General features: G+C 36.1%; 1 protein-coding gene and 1 long non-coding RNA gene across 2 annotated transcripts in view; one reads left to right on the plus strand and one right to left on the minus strand.

Moving 5' to 3' along the window:
- Positions 1-4,861: 4,861 nt before the first annotated feature.
- Positions 4,862-19,065, plus strand: part of LOC309960542 — a 106,265-nt gene continuing 92,061 nt past the window's right edge. The window contains exon 1 of the long non-coding RNA XR_014326135.1: positions 4,862-4,958. This is a non-coding gene — a long non-coding RNA (uncharacterized lncRNA). The remainder of the gene's footprint in view (positions 4,959-19,065) is intronic.
- IPO11 (importin 11) overlaps positions 7,124-19,065 on the minus strand; it is a 216,301-nt gene continuing 204,359 nt past the window's right edge. The window contains exon 30 of the mRNA XM_082837371.1: positions 7,124-8,497. Within this exon, the coding sequence (XP_082693497.1) occupies positions 8,333-8,497 (165 nt within the window). The 3' untranslated portion in view covers positions 7,124-8,332. The remainder of the gene's footprint in view (positions 8,498-19,065) is intronic.

Here is a 19,065-nt window from a genome sequence, read left to right on the forward strand (position 1 = left end):
GCCTGCAAAACGGAAACCACAATCACAGAAAGTTACACAAAATGAGACGGCAGAGAAATATGGTGCATATGAAGGAACATGACAAAAACCCAGAAGAACTAAGTGAAGTGGAGACAGGCAATCTACCTGAAAAAGAATTCAGAGTAATGAGAGTAAAGATGATCCAAGATCTTGGAAGAAGAATGGAGGCACAGATTGAGAAGATACAAGAAATGTTTAACAAAGACCTAGAAGAACTAAAGAACAAACAAACAAAGATGAACAATACAATAACTGAAATGAAAAATATACTAGAAGAAATCAATAGCAAAATAACTGAGGCAGAAAAACGGATAAGTGACCTGGAAGGCAGAATGGTGGAAATCACTGCTATGGAACAGAATAAAGAAAAAAGAATGAAAAAAATGAGGACAGTTTAAGAGATCTCTGGGACAACATGAAATGCACAAACATTCGCATTATAGGGGTTCCAGAAGGGAAAGAGAGAGAGAGAGAATGGGCCTGAGAAAATATTTTAAGAGATAATAGCTGAAAACTTTCCTAACATGGGAAAGGAAACAGTCATCCAAATCCAGGAAGTGCGGAGTCCCAGGCAGGATGAATGCAAGGAGGAACGTGCCAAGACACATAGTAATCAAATTGACAAAACTTAAAGACAAAGAAAAAATATTAAAAGCAACAAGGGAAGAGTAACAAATAACATACAAGAGAACCACATGAGGTTATCAGCTGATTTTTCAGCAGAAACTCTGCAGGCCAGAAGGAAGTGGCACAATATATTTAAAGTGATTAAAGGGAAGAAACTACAGCCAAGAATACTTTACCCAGCAAGGCTCTCATTCAGATTCGACCAAGAAATCAAAAGCTTTACAGACAAGCAAAAGCTAAGAGAATTCAGCACCACCAGACCAGCTTTTCAAAAAATGCTAAAGGAAGTCCTCTAGGTGGAAAAGGCCACAACTAGAAACAAGATAATTATGAATGGAAAAGCTCACCAGTAAACACAAACATATATAGTAAAGGTAAGAAATCATCTGCACACAAATATAAAATCAAAACCAGCAATTACGAGCAAAGCAAAAATGTAGGATATTGGAAACTCATTTGAAATTAAAAGACCAGCAACTTAAACCAATCTTGTTTATATATAGACTGCTACATCGAAACCTCCTATTATCCACAAGCCAAAAACCTACAATAGATACACACACAAAAAAGAGAAAAGAATCCAAACACAACACTAAAGTTAGTCATCAAATCACAAGAGAAGAGAACAAAAGAGAAGAAAAAACACCTACAAAAACAAATCCAAAACAATTAACAAAATGGCAATAAGAACATCCATATCGATAATTACCTTAAATGTAAACAGATTACATGCTCCAACCAAAAGACACAGACAGGCTAAATGGATACAACAACAAGACCCATATATACGCTGTCTACAAGAGACCCACTTCAGACCAAGGGACACATACAGACTGAAAGTGAGAGGACGGAAAAAAGGTATTCCATGCAAATGGAAATCAAAGATAGCTGGAGTAGTAATACTCATATGAAATAAAATAGACTTTAAAATAAAGAGTGTTACAAGACACCAACAAGAACACTACATAATGATCAAGGGATCCATCCAAGAGGAAGATATAACAATTGTAACAATTGCACCCAACACAGGAGCACCTCAATATATAAGGCAAATGCTAACAGCCATAACAGGAGAAATCAACAGTAACAATAATAGTGGGGGACTTTAAGACCCTACTTACATCAATGCACAGATCATCCAGACAGAAAATCAATAAGGACACACAGGCGTTAAATGACATATTAGACCAGATGGACTTAATTGATACTTATAGAGCCTTCCATCCAAAAGCAGCAGAATACACATTCTTCTCAAGTGTACATGGAACATTCTCCAGGACTGATCACATGCTGGGCCACAAATCAAGCCTCAGTAAATTTAAGAAAACTGAAATCATATTAAGCATCTTTTCCGACCCCAACACTGTGACATTAAAAATCAACTAAAAGAAAAAAACTGTAAAAAACACCCACACATGGAGGCTAAACAATATGCTACTAAATAACCAATGGATCACTCATGAAATCAAAAAAGCACTTAGAGACAAATGAAAATGAAAGCACGACGATTCAAAACCTATGGGACCCAGCCAAAGCAGTTCTAAGAGGGAAGTTTATAGCAATACAACCTTATCTCAGGAAACAAGAAAAATCTCAAATAAACAACCTAAGCTTACACCTAAAGCAATTAGAGAAAGAAGAATAAACAAAACCCAAAGTTAGTAGAAGGAAAGAAATCATAAATATCAGAGCAGAAATAAATGAAATGGAGACAAAAAAAACAATAGAAAAGATCCACAAAACTAAAAGCTGGTTCTTTGAAAAGATAAACAAAATTGACAAACCTTTAGCCAGACTCATCAAGAGGGAGATGGCTCAAATCAATAAAATTAGAAACGAAAAGGTGAAGTCACAATGGACACCACAGAATAAGAGACTACTACATGCAACTATATGCCAATAAAATGGACAACCTAGAAGAAATGGACAAATTCTTAGAAAGCTGCAATATCCCAAGACTGAACCAAGAAGACACAGAAAATATGAACAGACCAATCACAAGTACTGAAATTGAAACTGTGATTTAAAAACTCCCAACAAACAAAAGCCGAGGACCAGATGGCTTCACAGGCGCATTCTATCATATATTTAGAGAAGAGTTAACACCTATCCTTCAGAAACTGTTCCAGAAAATTGCAGAAGGAACACCCTCAAACTCATTCCATGAGGCCACCATCACGCTCAAAACAAAACCAAAGATACCATAAAAAAAGAAAATTACAGGCCAATATCACTGATGAATATAGTTGCAAAATCCTCAACAAAATACTAGCAATATGAATCCAACAGTACATTAAAAGGATCATACACTATGATCAAGTGGGATTTATCCCAGGGATGCAAGCATTTTTCAATATCTGCAAATCAATCAGTGCAATACACCACATCAACAAATTAAAGAATAAAAAACATGATCATCGCAATAGATGCAGAAAAAGCTTTTGACAAAATTCAGCACCCATTTATGGTAAAAAACTGAAAGCATTTCCTCTAATATCAGGAACAGGAGAAGGATGTTGACTCTCACCACTATTATTCAACATAGTTTTGGAAGTCCTAGCCATGGCAATCAGAGAAGAAAAAGAAATAAAGGAAATCCAAATTGGAAAAGAAGTAGTAAAACTCACTGTTTGCAGATGACATGATACTATACATAGAAAAATCCTAAAGATGCTACCAGAAAACTACTAGAGCTCATCAATGAATTCAGTAAAGTTGCAGGACACAAAATTAATACACAGAAATCTGTTGCATTTCTATATAGTAACAAAAAAAGATCAGAAAGAGAAATTAAAGAAACAATTCCATTTACCATCACATCAAAAAAATAAAATATCTAGGAATAGGGCTTCCCTGGTGGCGCAGTGGTTGAGAGTCCGCCTGCTGATGCAGGGGACACGGGTTCATGCCCCGGTCCAGGAAGATCCCACATGCTGCGGAGCAGCTGCGCCCGTGAGCCATGGCCACTGAGCCTGCGCGTCCAGAGCCTGCTGCTCTGCAACGGGAGAGGCCACAACAGAGAGGCCCGTGTACCGCAAAAAAAAAAAAAAAAAAAATCTAGGAATAAACTTAACTAAGGAGGCAAAAGATTTGTATTCTGAAAACTTTAAGACCCTGGTGAAAGAAATAAAAAATGACAAAAACTGATGGAAAGATATACCATGTTCTTGGACTGGAAGAATCAATATTGTCAAAATGAGTATACTACACAGGCAATCTACAGCTTCAATGAAATTCCTATCAAATCACCAATGGAATTTTTCACACAACTAGAACAAAACAATCTTAAAATTTGTATGGAGACACAGAAGACCTCAAATGGCCAAAGCAATCTTGAGAAAGAAAAACAGAGCTGGAAGAATCAGGCTCCCTGACTTCAGACTATACTACAAAGATACAGTCAACAAAACAATATGGTACTGGTACAAAAATAGAAATATAGATCAATGGAACAGGATAGAAAGCCCAGAAATAAACCCACACACCTATGGTCAATTAGTCTACAACAAAGGAGGCAAGACTATACAATGGAGAAAAGACAGTCTCTTCAATAAATGGAGCTGGCAAAACTGAACAGCTACATGCAAAAAATAAAATTAGAACAATCTTTAACACCATACACAAAAATAAACTCAAAATGGACTAAAGACCTAAATGTAAGGCCGGACACTATAAAACGCTTAGAGGAAAACATAGGCAGAACACCCTTTGACATAAATCACAGCAAGATCCATTTTGACCCACCTCCTAGAGTAATGAAAACAAAAACAAATGAGACCTAATTAAACTTAAAAGCTTTTGCACAGCAAAGGAAACCATAAACAAGAGGAAAAGACAATCCTCAGAATGCGAGAAAATATTTGCAAATGAATCAACTGATAAGGGATTAATCTCCAAAATGTACAAACAACTCATGCAGGTCAATATCAAAAAGACAAACAACGCAATCAAAAAGTGGGCACAAGACCTAAATAGACTCTTCTCCAAAGAAGACATACAGGTGGCCAACAGGCACATGAAAAGATGCTCAACTTCACCATTAAAGAAATGCAAATCAAAACTGTGATGAGGTATTACCTCACACTGGTCAGAATGGCCATCATCAAAAAATCTACACACAATGAATGCTGGAGAGGGTGTGGAGAAAGGGGAACCCTCTTACACTGTTGGTGGGAATGTAAATTGATACAGCCACTATGGAGAACAGTATGGAGGTTCCTTAAAAAACTAAAAACTAGAACTACCATATGAACCAGCAATCCCATTCCTAGGCATATACCCTGAGAAAACCATAATTCAAAAAGAGTCATGTACCCCAATGTTCACAGCAGCACTATTTACAATAGCCAGGACATGGAAGCAAACTAACTGTCCATCAATAGAGGAATGGATAAAGATGTGGTACATATATACAATGGAATATTACTCATCCTTAAAAAGGAACAGAACTGTGCCATTTGCAAACACATGGATGGACCTAGACACTGTCATACAGAGTGAAGTAAGTCAGAAAGAGAAAAACAAATATCATACATTAACATATATATATGGAATTTAGAAAAATGGTACAGATGAACCTATTTGCAAAGCAGAAATAGAGACACAGATGTAGAGAACAAATGTATGGACACCAAGAGGGGTAGGGTGGGGGGATGGATTGGGAGAGTGGGATTGATGTATGTACACTACTATGTATGAAGTAGATGGCTGGGTGAGAGCCTACTGTATAGCAAAGGGAAAAAAAAAGGTGTAATCTGTTTGCAGGACATATATTAAGTTAACCTTAAAAATGCATTCCAATATATGTTAGGTGCAGACAAATATTGTTTGATTCCACTTATATGAGGTACCTAGAATAGTCAAATTCACAGAGTCAGAAAGTACACTGGTAGATGCCAGAGGCCGGGGGGTGGGGTGGGCAGGGTGGGGAGGGAGAATGGGAAGTTCGTTTTTAACGGGGAGTTTCAGTCTAGGAAGGTGAAAAATTCGGGAGATGGATGATGGTGAGAGTTGCACAGCAATGTGGATGTACTCAGTGCCAGTGAACTGTACAGTTAAATACGGTTAAAATAGTTATGTTTTATATTATGCGTCTTTTACCACAATAAAAGAGAGTCCGCCTGCCAATGCAGGGGACACAGGTTCGTACTCCGGTCCGGGAAGATCCCACATGCCGCAGAGCGGCTGGGCCCGTGAGCCACGGCCGCTGAGCCTGCGCGTCCGGAGCCTGTGCTCAGCAACGGGAGAGGCCACAACAGTGCGAGGCCCGTGTACCGCAAAAAAAAAAAAGGGGGGGCAGAAGACCTAAACACACATTTCTCCAAAGAAGACATACAGATGGCCAAGAGGCACATGAAAAGATGCTCAACCTTGCTAATTATTAGAGAAATGCAAATCAAAACTACAATGAGGTATCACCTCACACCGGTCAGAATGACCATGATCAAAAACTCTACAAACAATAAATACTGGAGAGGATGTGGAGAAAAGGGAACCCTCCTACACTGTTGGTGGGAATGTAAATTGATACAGCCACTATGGAGAACAGTATGGAGGTGCCTTAAGAAACTAAAAATAGAACTACCATATGACCCAGCAATCCCACTACTGGGCAAATATCCTGAGAAAAACATGGTTTGAAAGGATACATGCATCCCAATGTTCATTGCAGCACTATTTACATGGAAGCAACCTAAATGTCCATCAACAGATGAATGGATAAAGAAGATGTGGTACATAAATACAATGGAATATTACTCAGCCATTAAAAAGAATGAAATAATGCCACTTGCAGCAACGTAGATGGATGTGGAGACTATCAGGTGATAGTCTCCAGTGAAGTAAGTCAGACAAAGACAAATATAATATGGTATTACTTATATGCGGAATCTTAAAAAAAATTGATACAAATGAACTCATTTACAAAACAGAAACAGATTCACAGACTTATAGAACCAACTTATGGTTACCAGGGGGTAAGCGTGGAGGGGAAGGGACAGATTGGGAGTTTGGGATTGACATGTACACACTGCTATATTGGAAACAGATAACCAACAAGGACCTTACTGTATAGCACAGGGAACTCTGCTCAATACTCTGTAATAACCTAAATGGGAAAAGAATATGAAAAAGAATAGATACACATATATGTATAACTGAATCACTTTGCTGTACACCTGAAGCTACCACAACATTGTTAATCAACTCTACTCCAATATAAAATAAAAATTTTTAAAAATGAAATATCATATTAAAGAAGCTTCTGGTCTTTAAATGAAAAGAGAAACTGAAAGGGTAACTAGGATTTGCTACTTGAAGCACTGCCACCTGCTAGGACATAGTTAACACCAGAGTATGAAAGAAAACTTCCCTTTAAAATTCATTGGGCAATTTTTATGAACTCATTTTTTGTAAGGCAGGAAAAATAATCAGGCAAGCAAAGGTGAGGTATCTTTGGAAAATTTAATTTGGACCATATTTTCTTTCTTTTGCTTAAAACATCAAATATTTCCATACACTTTGGGTTCCACAACTTACAAAGGGGCAGTGGGTTTCCTGCAGTTACATACTGTACCCAACTTTCTATAGAAAGATCAGACATTTTCCAACCTTGCTTTTGAGTATTTTCTTAAAAATGCTTTAAAGGTTCCTTACAGTCAATGGCAAGTAAAACAAAGTAAGGCTTTATTTTCTCCTTTTTCCCCATTTTTGGTACTGCATGTTGGAGGAATAAGGAAGGAAGACTTGTCACATCAGTGTCGGTACCCTGGGGATCACTGCTGAGTCCTCCACGTGTATCCATATCATCGAGGCCCTGATGTACCCCTGCACAGAGGAACCTGAGATGGGTAAGTGCTGAACAGCCTGTCACAGCCATTTCGCAGCACAGGGGGTCTGTGGCTGCTGGTTTCTGTCAGTGTTCACAGGGCTCCTGGACTCCAGGGGTAACAAAGGAACTAGGATCAAATCACGACCAGAGGTCTCCCACCTGGCACTGCAGTACCACAGGTTCACATCTGTGGGCCTTACAATGTGCATTTAAAGACTAAATGTAATTACTGAAAATAACACAAGAAAAAAACCCCATTACTAATTCCCATATCAAATTACTAGAATGAAAATAAAAGCATTTGTCTGATAAAACATGTTTTCTATGTCAGATGAAAGCAACTCCCTTGCAAGATAATCTCAGAATGTATATTTGTCACTATTCATATACTTTTGCCTGGTATACAAATTTCCGTAATTGCATCATCTGAACAGGTTTGTCATTTTTCAAACTTGTAGTCTCATTAACTTAAAAAAGGGATAGATAAGGCAGCCGAATTTAACTAATTTTGGTTGCAGAAAAACATCTCAGACATTAGCCTTCTTCTTCTCAAGTGTTAAGAGCATATGATTAAAAGGTAACAGTTTCTTCTCTTAACAGGAAGCTAAGCAGCTATTGTTGTCAAATCTATCTTTAGTAAACACAGGGCCCTCATAAATATAAAATTAAATTCTTTTGAGGAATAGGTTTGTGATTTTAGGTATGCAGGATTTACATTTATTCGCTGAATTTTGTAGTAAACAAACATGTGGTCTTCCCATCTTTCTTTCAATACACAAGGGATTTCTCCATCGTCTCAGCAGGCTCTCACACACAGATGGCAGGCTGGTCATCTCAGCCACATGTCACGTGCTCTCAGAAGCCCTGCAAAAACTCCTGTAGCTGGGTGACGATCTCGGTGTCCACTGTTTCCATGAGGGACTGGAAGCCTTGCTCTCCCAGCAGCTCCTGCTGGGCCTTGAGCTTCTCATAGATGAACTGCTGCAGTGACACGGTATGCACAGGGTCCTTCAGGGCCAGCTGCAGGACAGAGAGGAGCCACACTGTGTCAGAGAGGCAAAACAAGTTCCTCTTACATGTGAGTGACTCAATTCTTTGTAATGTCTTTCACAGCAACAAAATTGCTTCTGCCTCCCTTCTTGCAAGGGATTCTAAAGGAGCCTCATTGTGGAAAGTTTGTCAAAGAAAATTTCACTCAATTAGTCTAACCTCAGCTCCCTAGGGCCTCTAAGCATAGTCATCTGATTAGCCCAATTTCTCAACAATTCATCCATGTAAAGAATCAAAACCTGGTGGAAAGTATCCTAAAAGGAACATAACATGCCAAAGAGCACTTAAACACAACTGTCCAGGGTTCCTCGTAGGAAGATCAGGTACTTTATTGTGGCAGCTTAGTGAGGCCCTCAGGACTGACAGAGGAAACACTGCCCTATCCTGGATTGCTATGCTACTTATATACATGTATATTCTTCTGGTTAAAGAAGAGAAAGAAAAATAATAAATAAAAATAGATTTTAACAACCCAAACACGTGCTCCTCCTCTTCCATTGGGATATTTGAAAAACAAAAGAAATATAATTAAATAAAAATAACCCATCCATCCACTTCCTAAAGATAACAATCACAACAGAGAACATTCTGGCCTTTTCTGTGCCTGTGGCATGCACATACATACACATAAATATACAATTAGTTCTGTTCTTTGCACTTATACTATCACACAAAAAATTCTACTCTAACACAGTTTAAGAATTCTAAATCAACTTATGTCATAATTTTTTTGTTATAGGCATGTTGAAGTAATCATGGTCTAGATTAAATACAATTTTAACTATAATTTTGCTGAATAATCTTTCACAAACACTGTTCCATGTTACAATCTATACAGCCTTTCCTATACATTTCAAATTATTTCTTGAGGATATCTACCACTATTTCAGAAGGATTACTAGATTACAGTGCATAGACAATTTTATGACTCCTGATATATATTATCAGGTTGTTTTTCCTACAGTTTGTACCAACTTAAAAGAGTTTTCAGCTTGTGACACTGTTACCACTGGTATTATCAGTATTTAAACTCCTTAAAATCTAAGAATTGAAAAATAACACAACTTTGCTTTCAGCTATATTTGCTCTCATTATCAACAATGCTGAAAATGTGTAAGGCTTTAAGTAAAGTGCATGAGTTTCTGTGTGAGAAATTCTTCTCTTTCCTTTACTGAGACTCAATTCTATTCTACGTAGATGAAGTAGCTGAGTCAGATATGCAGTTTGAACAATGTAAGTAGATTTTATTTTATTTATTTTATTTTTTAACATCTTTACTGGAGTATAATTACTTTATAATGGTGTGTTAGTTTCTGCTTTATAACAAAGTGAATCAGCTATACATATACATATATCCCCTAGATTTTAAAATAATGACCACAAATAGAAAATGTAACTGAGAGGTAGAGACATAGGAGGCATGAATGTGAAATTAAACCCCTTATGTGAACATTCCAGAGTTACAGGATAAATCCAAGGCAAGGGTAATTTCAATACTCATTCTCCTGGAAGATGGATAGGAGAAAGAACAGCAAGAAAAACTGCAGACACAAAGCTCTAAATTCACAAGCCTGAAGATATCATTCTACAAAATGCACAGAAATTGAAGATGAACATTTAAAAATATCTACTCCCTTAAGCAACATGCAATAATGTTCAATATCATTTTAATTAGTAAGCAATAGACCTCTTACTAAAGAGGATGTGAACTTTGTTGAAATATCAGTCACTAAAACCACCTGCTACAATATGAGTGAAAAGAAGCTGAGCTTGAAGATGATGTTCAACAAGTCACTCCCACTACTGAAACAAAGCTTAAGAGTGTGGTTTAAATGCTGTTTCAATTTGCTCTAAGAAACTGTAAACAGTTAACTTATCACATCTCCACGGTTTAATTTCCAACAGACTAATAAAAAGGAAAAGTATCCCCATACTAAACCCCACCAGCTGTGGCATAACACGACATTGGTATATATATTTTTAAAGTGTATTGATCAGTCATTAGAAGATTAAAAGTATTTCTGTTTTGTAAGAAGAGTTGTGGAGGGAAGAAGGAATTTAAAAAAACATACAGAATCTCCAATTATATACCTTACAAGATCTTAAAAACAAAACAAAACACACACTACTTTTAGTGAAAAAAACTACACGTTCACAAATAAATGTCTGTTTTGGCTTCTGGCAGACATTCCTTAATCATGGTTATTAATACTCTTTTGAAGAAATATATAAAACAGATTGACCACATGATTCCCTAGAGAAGAATTATCATTGCACATGCACTAAAAATCCAGGTATCATTTCTTTGAATGCAATAATGCCTATAGTCACTAGAATTAAGAGACCCTGAAGTCACTAACAACATTTTCAAAACTATTACTTTTATGCAAATAATGTCCACCTAACATAATGAACTTAATTATATGATTTAATGTGAAAAAATACAGAATGCCTAGCATGTTTACTAGGTGGTATGTTCTTGAGAAAATAATTAGTTTTCTAACATAATAAGTAAATTATAAACAGGAAGATGTTGGACATTATATATAAACAAACATAAGAAGACTCTAAAAGATGGAGAGAAGAAGGCAGCACAGCACCCAAGGAACAACATGGTGTTGAGTGCCCTTTCTTCTTGCCTCATAAATTCCAGATTTGGGGCTGAAGAAGCCAGCAACCTGGAAACACCAATGAGCACAGACAAAAAAAGCTAAAACAAATAGCCTACTCTCTAGCCAAAGGACCAGGAACGGGACCACAAAGCAAGACAAAACTTTTAGACAATAATTGCTCTACTTCAGCCAAACACCACAGAATAAACTGTGGCCCCAGTCCCACTGAGCTATTAGAAGGATTCAACCCACCTCCCATGTCTGTGGAGGTCCTTGGGGATCTTGAACTCTCCCGTTCCTCACCCAGGGAGGTATCAGTGGAGGCTTAGTGGGGAACACGGCCTCTTCCCCTACCTGGCAGTAACAAAAGTGGTACATCCACTTCTTCTGCCAGAGCAGTATCAGAAGAAGCCAGCTAAAACATTTAAATAAGATGCAGAGTCTCATAACACAATACCCAAAATGCCCAGGTTTCAATAGAAATCACTCACAATACCAACCAAAAGGACAGGGCATGGGCAAGAGGGAAGTGGATTTAATTATAAAAGGGCAACTGAGAGGTCTTGTGCTGATAGAAATGTTCTATATCTTGGCTCATTAACGTCAATATTCTGGTTGTGAAGTCACAGTTTCGCAAATGTTATCACTGGAGGACATGGACAGCAATAGTATATAAACCAGAGAGATCATTAATCTGGCAGCCTCAACCATCAAGAATAAACTGGGAGGCAAGAAATTAACTTCTGAAGGTGAATGACCAAAATAGTTTGACACCTATATGTGCAAATTTAAACAAAGTACTCATAGAAGAATCTTACAAAATCAAATTATTTATTCTTCTTTCCCACACATTTCTAACAGGTGTGATTATATTTGTTTAGCTGCAGGTTTGCTTAGATGCACAAATCTGAGGAGATAAATACCTGCTACAAGGAAAACAAAGGCAGCAATACTGAGGCTCAATTGACAGTATGAAAACATTGGGGATAATGGGAAGAAACAGAAAACTATTAAAAAACAGATCCAGACTAGATACAATGTGTGGTATTTTGGATTGAATCCTGCAACTAAGAGATTAGTGGAAAACTGGTGAAATTTAAATAAAGTCTGGAGTTTAGTTAATACTAATATACCAAAGTTGGTTTCTTAGCTTTGATAAATGTACAATACTAATGAAAGATGTTGATATTAGGGAAAACTGGGTGAAGGGTGCATGAGAACCCTCTGTACTACCTTTGCTACTTTTCTGTAAACCTAAAACTATTCCAAAATAACAAGGTTATCTATCTTTATGCCAGTACCATGCTGTTTTAATTACTATGGCTTCGTAATATATTTTGAAGTCAGAAAGTGTGATGGCACCAGCTTTGTTCTTTTTCAAGACTGTTTTGGCTGGCTACTCAAGATCTTTTATGGTTCCATATGAATTTTAGAATTGTGTTTTTCATTTCTATAAGAAATGCCATTGGGATTCTGATAGGAATTGCACTGAATTGGTAAACTGCTTTGGGTAGTATGGACATCTTAACAATATTAAGCCTTCTAATTCATGAACATGGATATCTATTTGTGTCTTTAATTTATTTCATGAATGTTTTGTAAGTTTTCAGTCTACAAGTCTTTCATTTCCTAAGTTAAGTTTATGCCTAAATATTTTATTCTTTTTGATGCTATTGTAAATGGGTTTTCTTAATTTCCTTTTCAGCTAATTATTAGCATATAGAAAACACACCTGATTTTTGTACATTGATGTTGTAACTTGCAACTTTGCTGGATTCATTTATTAGTTCCAGCAGTTTTTTTTTGTTTTTTTTTTTTTGCAGTATGCGGGCCTCTCACTGTTGTGGCCTCTCTCATTGCGGAGCACAGGCTCCAGACGTGCAGGCTCAGAGGCCATGGCTCATGGGTCTAGCCGCTCCGTGGCACATGGGATCCTCCTGGACCAGGGCACGAACACGCATCCCCTGCATCGGCAGGCGGACTCTCAACCACTGCGCCACCAGGGAAGCCCTCCAGCAGTTTTTTTAATGGTGTCGTCAGGGTTTTCTATATATAAGATCATGTCATCTGCAAGAGCGGACAATTTTACTTCTACTATTTCAACTTGTATGCCTTTAATTTCTTTTTCTTGCCTAACTGTTGTGGCTAGGGTTTCCAGTACTATGTTGAACATGCAGAGCAATGGAAATGAATAGAGAGATCAGAAATAAATGCACACATATAGAGTTACCTATAGATCTTCAATAATGGTGCCAAGAATGCACAGTGGGAAAAGGATACTCTCTTCAACAAATTGTGTTGGAAAACTGTATATCCATATGCAAAAGAATGAAACCCTCATCTTACACCACACATAAAAATCTACTCAAAATTAATTAAAGTCTTAAACATAAGACCTCAAACTGTAAAACTCTAGAAGAAAACATAGGGGAAAGGATTCATGACAGTGGCCTTGGCAATGATTTCACAGATATGGTATCATAACCAAAATACACATGCAATAAAAGCAAAAACAAACAAGGGAAACTATGTCAAACAAAACTTTAAAAAGCTATTTTATAAAAAGGATTCAGACTAAAAAAGTACATACCTCTGTGGCCATTTGGTTGGGGGACAAGCTGCCCTAGACACCTCAATTAGCTGACACAAATGTTCATTATATATACAGAATGTTTAAGCAGCAAGACTTGCAAGCTCATTTTCAAAATGAGAAAAACTGACAACCCTAAGCTTTGAATGACATCCAAACCTGATTTTTCTCATGTTAACGGCATCAGTAGATGCCATTAGAATACAGACTTCCAAGTTCTTGGTTTGTTCTCTTTCTGTTGCTTCCATATGCCTAACTCCCATTCTTGCCCTTCAAGAAAGCACATGATTATTTAAGAAGTATTTCCTTTAAAATGGTTATGATAACATTAGGAACCTTATAACAGGTTTCAGTTATTAGCAGAAGATAACTAGCTAGAATTCCTGACTCCAGGGTTATGCTTAATAAATGAAGTATTAAATAACCTGACTTACTTCAAAAGTACATACATTGGGTTTTAATAAGCAAGTCCGGTATTCCCTGGTTCTGAAATTATTACTTGAAGACAGAACGGTTCTGTATGGTTCTGTACAGTTCAGAATGGTTGAACTGTGTATGAGGTCCTTCTGTTGGTAACTTATATAGCCTTCTGACCTACAACAATTGACCCATAGGTGTTTAATCTTTAAAGCTGGTATAAGATTTTTAGCTCCTGTGGTGCTACTTACGAAGATGTACATTTCTTGTTCTTTGAGATTTTTATTCCTTAAAACTAAAATATAATTCACTACATTAATCTTCAATTTCACCCAGAAGATACTCAGTAAAGCTGAATCTTCTATTTTTCTTAGGTTATGTGGCATATTGTGTAACTGCTCTCTTTTCAAGTCTCCATATAACCTATGATAATTTTCAGAAATTATTTACTGTAACATTTTTTCATATGATATTTTGCTAAAGTTTCCTGCCTTAGAAAAATACAGAAGATCTTTTTAAAAATAATATACTTTCTATGACACCTGGTAGATTATGTATAAACACACTAGCTATGCAACAGGCCAAAAATATTAAAGAAAAATTTGCTTATAACAATGTATAACCATGTGGTCTTCAAAAATTCTGTAGTTTGATGAAAATATCTTTTGTTTAAAATTATCTTCTTTTTTGACCTCTGATTGTTTCACCATAGGTAACTCAATTTCTAAAATATATCTAAAACGTCTAAATTTCTAGAATCTCTTAGGATATAAACTCTTTTAATTTGGTGGCTTAACAAAGAGTTTGAGGCCGGCAGATGCCAACCAGAACTCACCTAATTAATAGGGCTTGGCAATGCAAATTTAGTCACTAACTACACCAAGTGTGAAACCCAAATTCCAAGGGAGCCACCTGAGATTTTTACTTTACTCTTATTTTTAAATGTATTTTTATTTTAATCACTGTTGTGGCTGTTCCCTGAGGAATTTAAACTACAATTTCTATCTGATGAGCTTGTAAGTAAAGGAACTATTTACACTGCTATGTCTAGAAAGACTGGGACCCAGACTTAATGAAATAAAAATGACAGCACACGCCTATCTCAATGACAAAAACTTAAATTTCAACTTAGTTATTAGCTTGTAACCTACGTTTTCTGATACAATTATTATTCTCTCCACCAGTCCTAGACCATTACTACTTGGGTATTTTTACTCTAGTTTTAATTTTTTTCTAGTTATACCTTTCATAGGAGGGTGCATCAACTCTTTGCAAAGTAAGCTTAAGAGAAATGCAAAATTTAAACAATGAGCCCAACTATTTATTTCAAGTCCAGCTCTGAGGAACAGAACATCTGCTTATTTCTTCACATTTGTCTCAGTATGGAATGTTCTTCATGAGAGCAATGAAATAGAAATCAAAATATATTTATATTTACTAAACTCCAAACACAAGCAAGGCATGTGCTAGGCACAGGCTAGGTCCTTCACCTATAGTATTTCCTTTAAAACTCACAATAAGGCATCTTAAGGAGGCAAGGAAGCCTTCAGCAATTTAACCAAAAATCCTTAAAGAACAGTGGTTCTCACCCTTGGCAGCACACTGGGAATCGTTTGTGAAACTTTTAAAAATGATGACATCGAAGTCTTACGTCTACAAATTCTGATTTAACTGGCTTCAGGCACGAGGATTTTTAAAAGCTCTCCAGGTAATTCTGATGCACATCTAAGTGTTACAGAAAAATTTGGAAAAACCAGCTTTGAGGACTAAGGTCTCAAGTGAACCTAAAAAAAACTCTATATTTTTACATTTAGTAAAATAAAAGAATACAGGTAATAGACTAAATAAAACATATGAAACTTAATTCCCACTTACCACCATCTATTTCTAGAAACTCTTCAGGGCTTCCTTTCTCCTTTAGTTTCAGTGAGGCATTTTTAAATTCCTTTTGCTTTACTTGTATGCATACTAGGCAATGTCAGTGTCTTTTTTTTTATCATTGTCTGATTCCTCCACCATCCCAAAGTTTAATGCCCTTTGACGTTTGGTTTTTGACTCTAGAATTCATTATCCAGTGGTATGTTTGTGTTTAGTTTTAAAAAGTTATTTTTTTAACATGTTAAAAGCATATTATTATTCTATTCCTATTTCAATAGAGGCTTTGCCAGGGATAAATGGTGAATTTAATGCTAGATTCAATTTGCTAAGGGTAATTTATATTTTTGCATCTATTTTTATAAATATAAAAATTTACTGTTTTTCTTTTTTCTGTTTCATTCTTTTCCTGACAATTCCCACAGCTTTCTAGGTTTTAGAATAGTTCAACTAGCACAGCATTACCTGTTCCTTAAATTTTGATACTACAAAAGGAAGAAAGAAAGAAAAGAATGAAGGAAAAAAGGGAGAAAGAAGGAGGAAAAAATGGGGGAGGGAGAGAGAGAAGGAAAGCTGCTGCCAAAAGGATGTCATTAGAAAAGTTAAACGCATTAAACTGTTTAATTGATAGTACATTCCAATAAAACCACTTGTAAAATGAGCATATAAACGTTACTGAGTACTGCGGGAGAGTGTTTTATTGTTCTTTTTTTTGAGGAGTGGGGAGGCAATTTAAAACATTTCTTCCATGGCTATTATACATCTATTTCTACCTGGTCCTAAGTTTTTTGTTTTTTGTACTTTTTTTGTAATTTATATTTTATTTAAAAATTGTCCATTCTGACAAGATTTTCCATTGATTAGCCAAGAGCTGCATGTATAACTCCTGAAGTTATATGTGTCCTTATCTCTAATATTGATATTTATATTCACTTCCCCACCCCTTGATTGTGGCTCACCAGAGTAGCAGCTCAGGGAGGTCAGGTGGGCAATGGAGTTTTTTTTTAAGCTCAGGTCCATCTCACAGTGGGACCAGTGGGTTGCCCATCTTGTGGCTATTTCCCAGTTCCAGAATGTATAATTGGAACACACATACTTAGCATCTGGAAGAATCCCCATATTGGGTTCTAGGTTTCCTAAGGCTGACTTTTGCTTTTTACTCACAACTTGAAATGAGTTTTGGGTTGATTTATTTTCATTCTTTCTTGTTTGATAATAACATTACTTAAGGCTATGTATAATTTAGTTGTACCCACATGTTTTTATGTGTAATAATCTCAGTGGAGTATGTCACCTAATTAAAAATTGCAAGCTTCCTCTTTAAGATATCATTTTAAAAACTTTATGTGACCAATATTTTTCTCAACAATTGCTTAATTTTGGGTTTCACTTCATTGCAGTCAGAGAATATGACCTATACTATTTCTACTCTGAAAAACTGGAGGTATTTTTGTAAGCCTCGACTATGCTCTTTTTCTAAATGTTTTATGAACATTAAAAAAAATGTATGTTCTATTTATAGGGTAAAATTTTTATTTACAGCTACTAAATTAACTTTACTGATTATATTATTCAGATTTGTCACTACACAACCACTAGGAGATCCTCTTAGGTTCAACTTTACGTAGGATCACAAGACTACTATAGGCTATCCTTAGCATCAGTTTACTCAGAAGGCCATGGGGATGACATGATATCGCAAAATGGAAATGTGTAGACAGATAAATTTTGCACCAATAAAAATTATGATAATAGGTGTATTTTTAGAACCCTGTAAAAATATGCTGCCTTTTCAAATGACCATTTTCATGTTTTATGAAAGCATTTCTACTATAAACCAACTTTAGCAGTAAATAAAGCTAATTTTACTGTGTAAATTAAGGACTATCTCCATTCAATTTCCAGCAACAGAGTTATCTCTTTACATTAAAAAAAATCAATTCTAATACATAACTAAATTAATAAATAAGAGGAAGATGCCCTCCTTCCAGTCATCTTAACATCAGAGTAAAATGACTATATAACAAAGTGTAACAGAATACTGAATTTAATAACATCAATGTTATTAAATTAGAACGGCCTGCTAGATGTCTAAATATGTTACCACTTAGCAATGCCTCTGATTCTACTTCCTACTCAAAGATATTATTAATATTCATGTTTGTCCACTCTGTGACATAATATACTATAAAACCAAATATGTGCCATAATACATTGATCCAATTATATGTAGTTTCCAGGTGACACAGAGAATGGAAAAGATTTATAAACAGAAACAGTGAAGAAAACTCAGATGAGATTTTCTATTTGCAATCTAAATGCTATCTTTGGATATGCTCAGTTTTCTGAATATCATTTATTTCTGTGTATAACCTTATTAAAGGGACTGAGAACATCAGAGTGAGCCATCTATAGGCAACACCAGCTCCCTTCTCTCTGCTTATTGCTCCAACTGCTTCCATGGTTCCAAGGAGTGAGATCACTGAGCAAATATTATGAGAATCTCTACTTTCCTGCTAAGATTCTCTACAAGGTCAAGCTATCAGGTGAAGGATCGAAGTGTAAGTGCTATATACAGGAAATTCCAAAAGAGAACTTTAAAGCCAAGAACGTTTAATAAGGAGCCAGTCAGCGCCCTCAATCTACTTCAAAAACTGGGATTATCATTTATCAAACTGTAAACCATCAATAATTTATAAAAATGAAAGAATATGACAGGAATGAAAACTTCCCATTCTGACCATCTGCTGATATAGCAAAATTGTTAGAGAATTTGCAGTATTTTAAGACCTGCACTAATTCACTATTTCTGTGAAGGGAAAAACTGTTCTATGGCTGTTTAACCTACATTTGCTGGAGTACCTGAAATGATCTCATACATGATTTAAATTACATTGTGTGTTTATTGTAGTAGGCATGCTTGGCACAAAACAAAGGAATAACTGCACAGCAGTGCCTCCAGAACTGAATTATCTGTGGAAGTCAAGTGGAAAACTCAAAAAACAGCAACACTATGATTAACAAAGATGTAACACTATGATGTC

The sequence above is a fragment of the Leucopleurus acutus genome (genome assembly GCF_964270905.1).
Source record: "Leucopleurus acutus genome assembly, chromosome: 3".
Taxonomy (NCBI): Eukaryota; Metazoa; Chordata; class Mammalia; order Artiodactyla; family Delphinidae; genus Leucopleurus; species Leucopleurus acutus.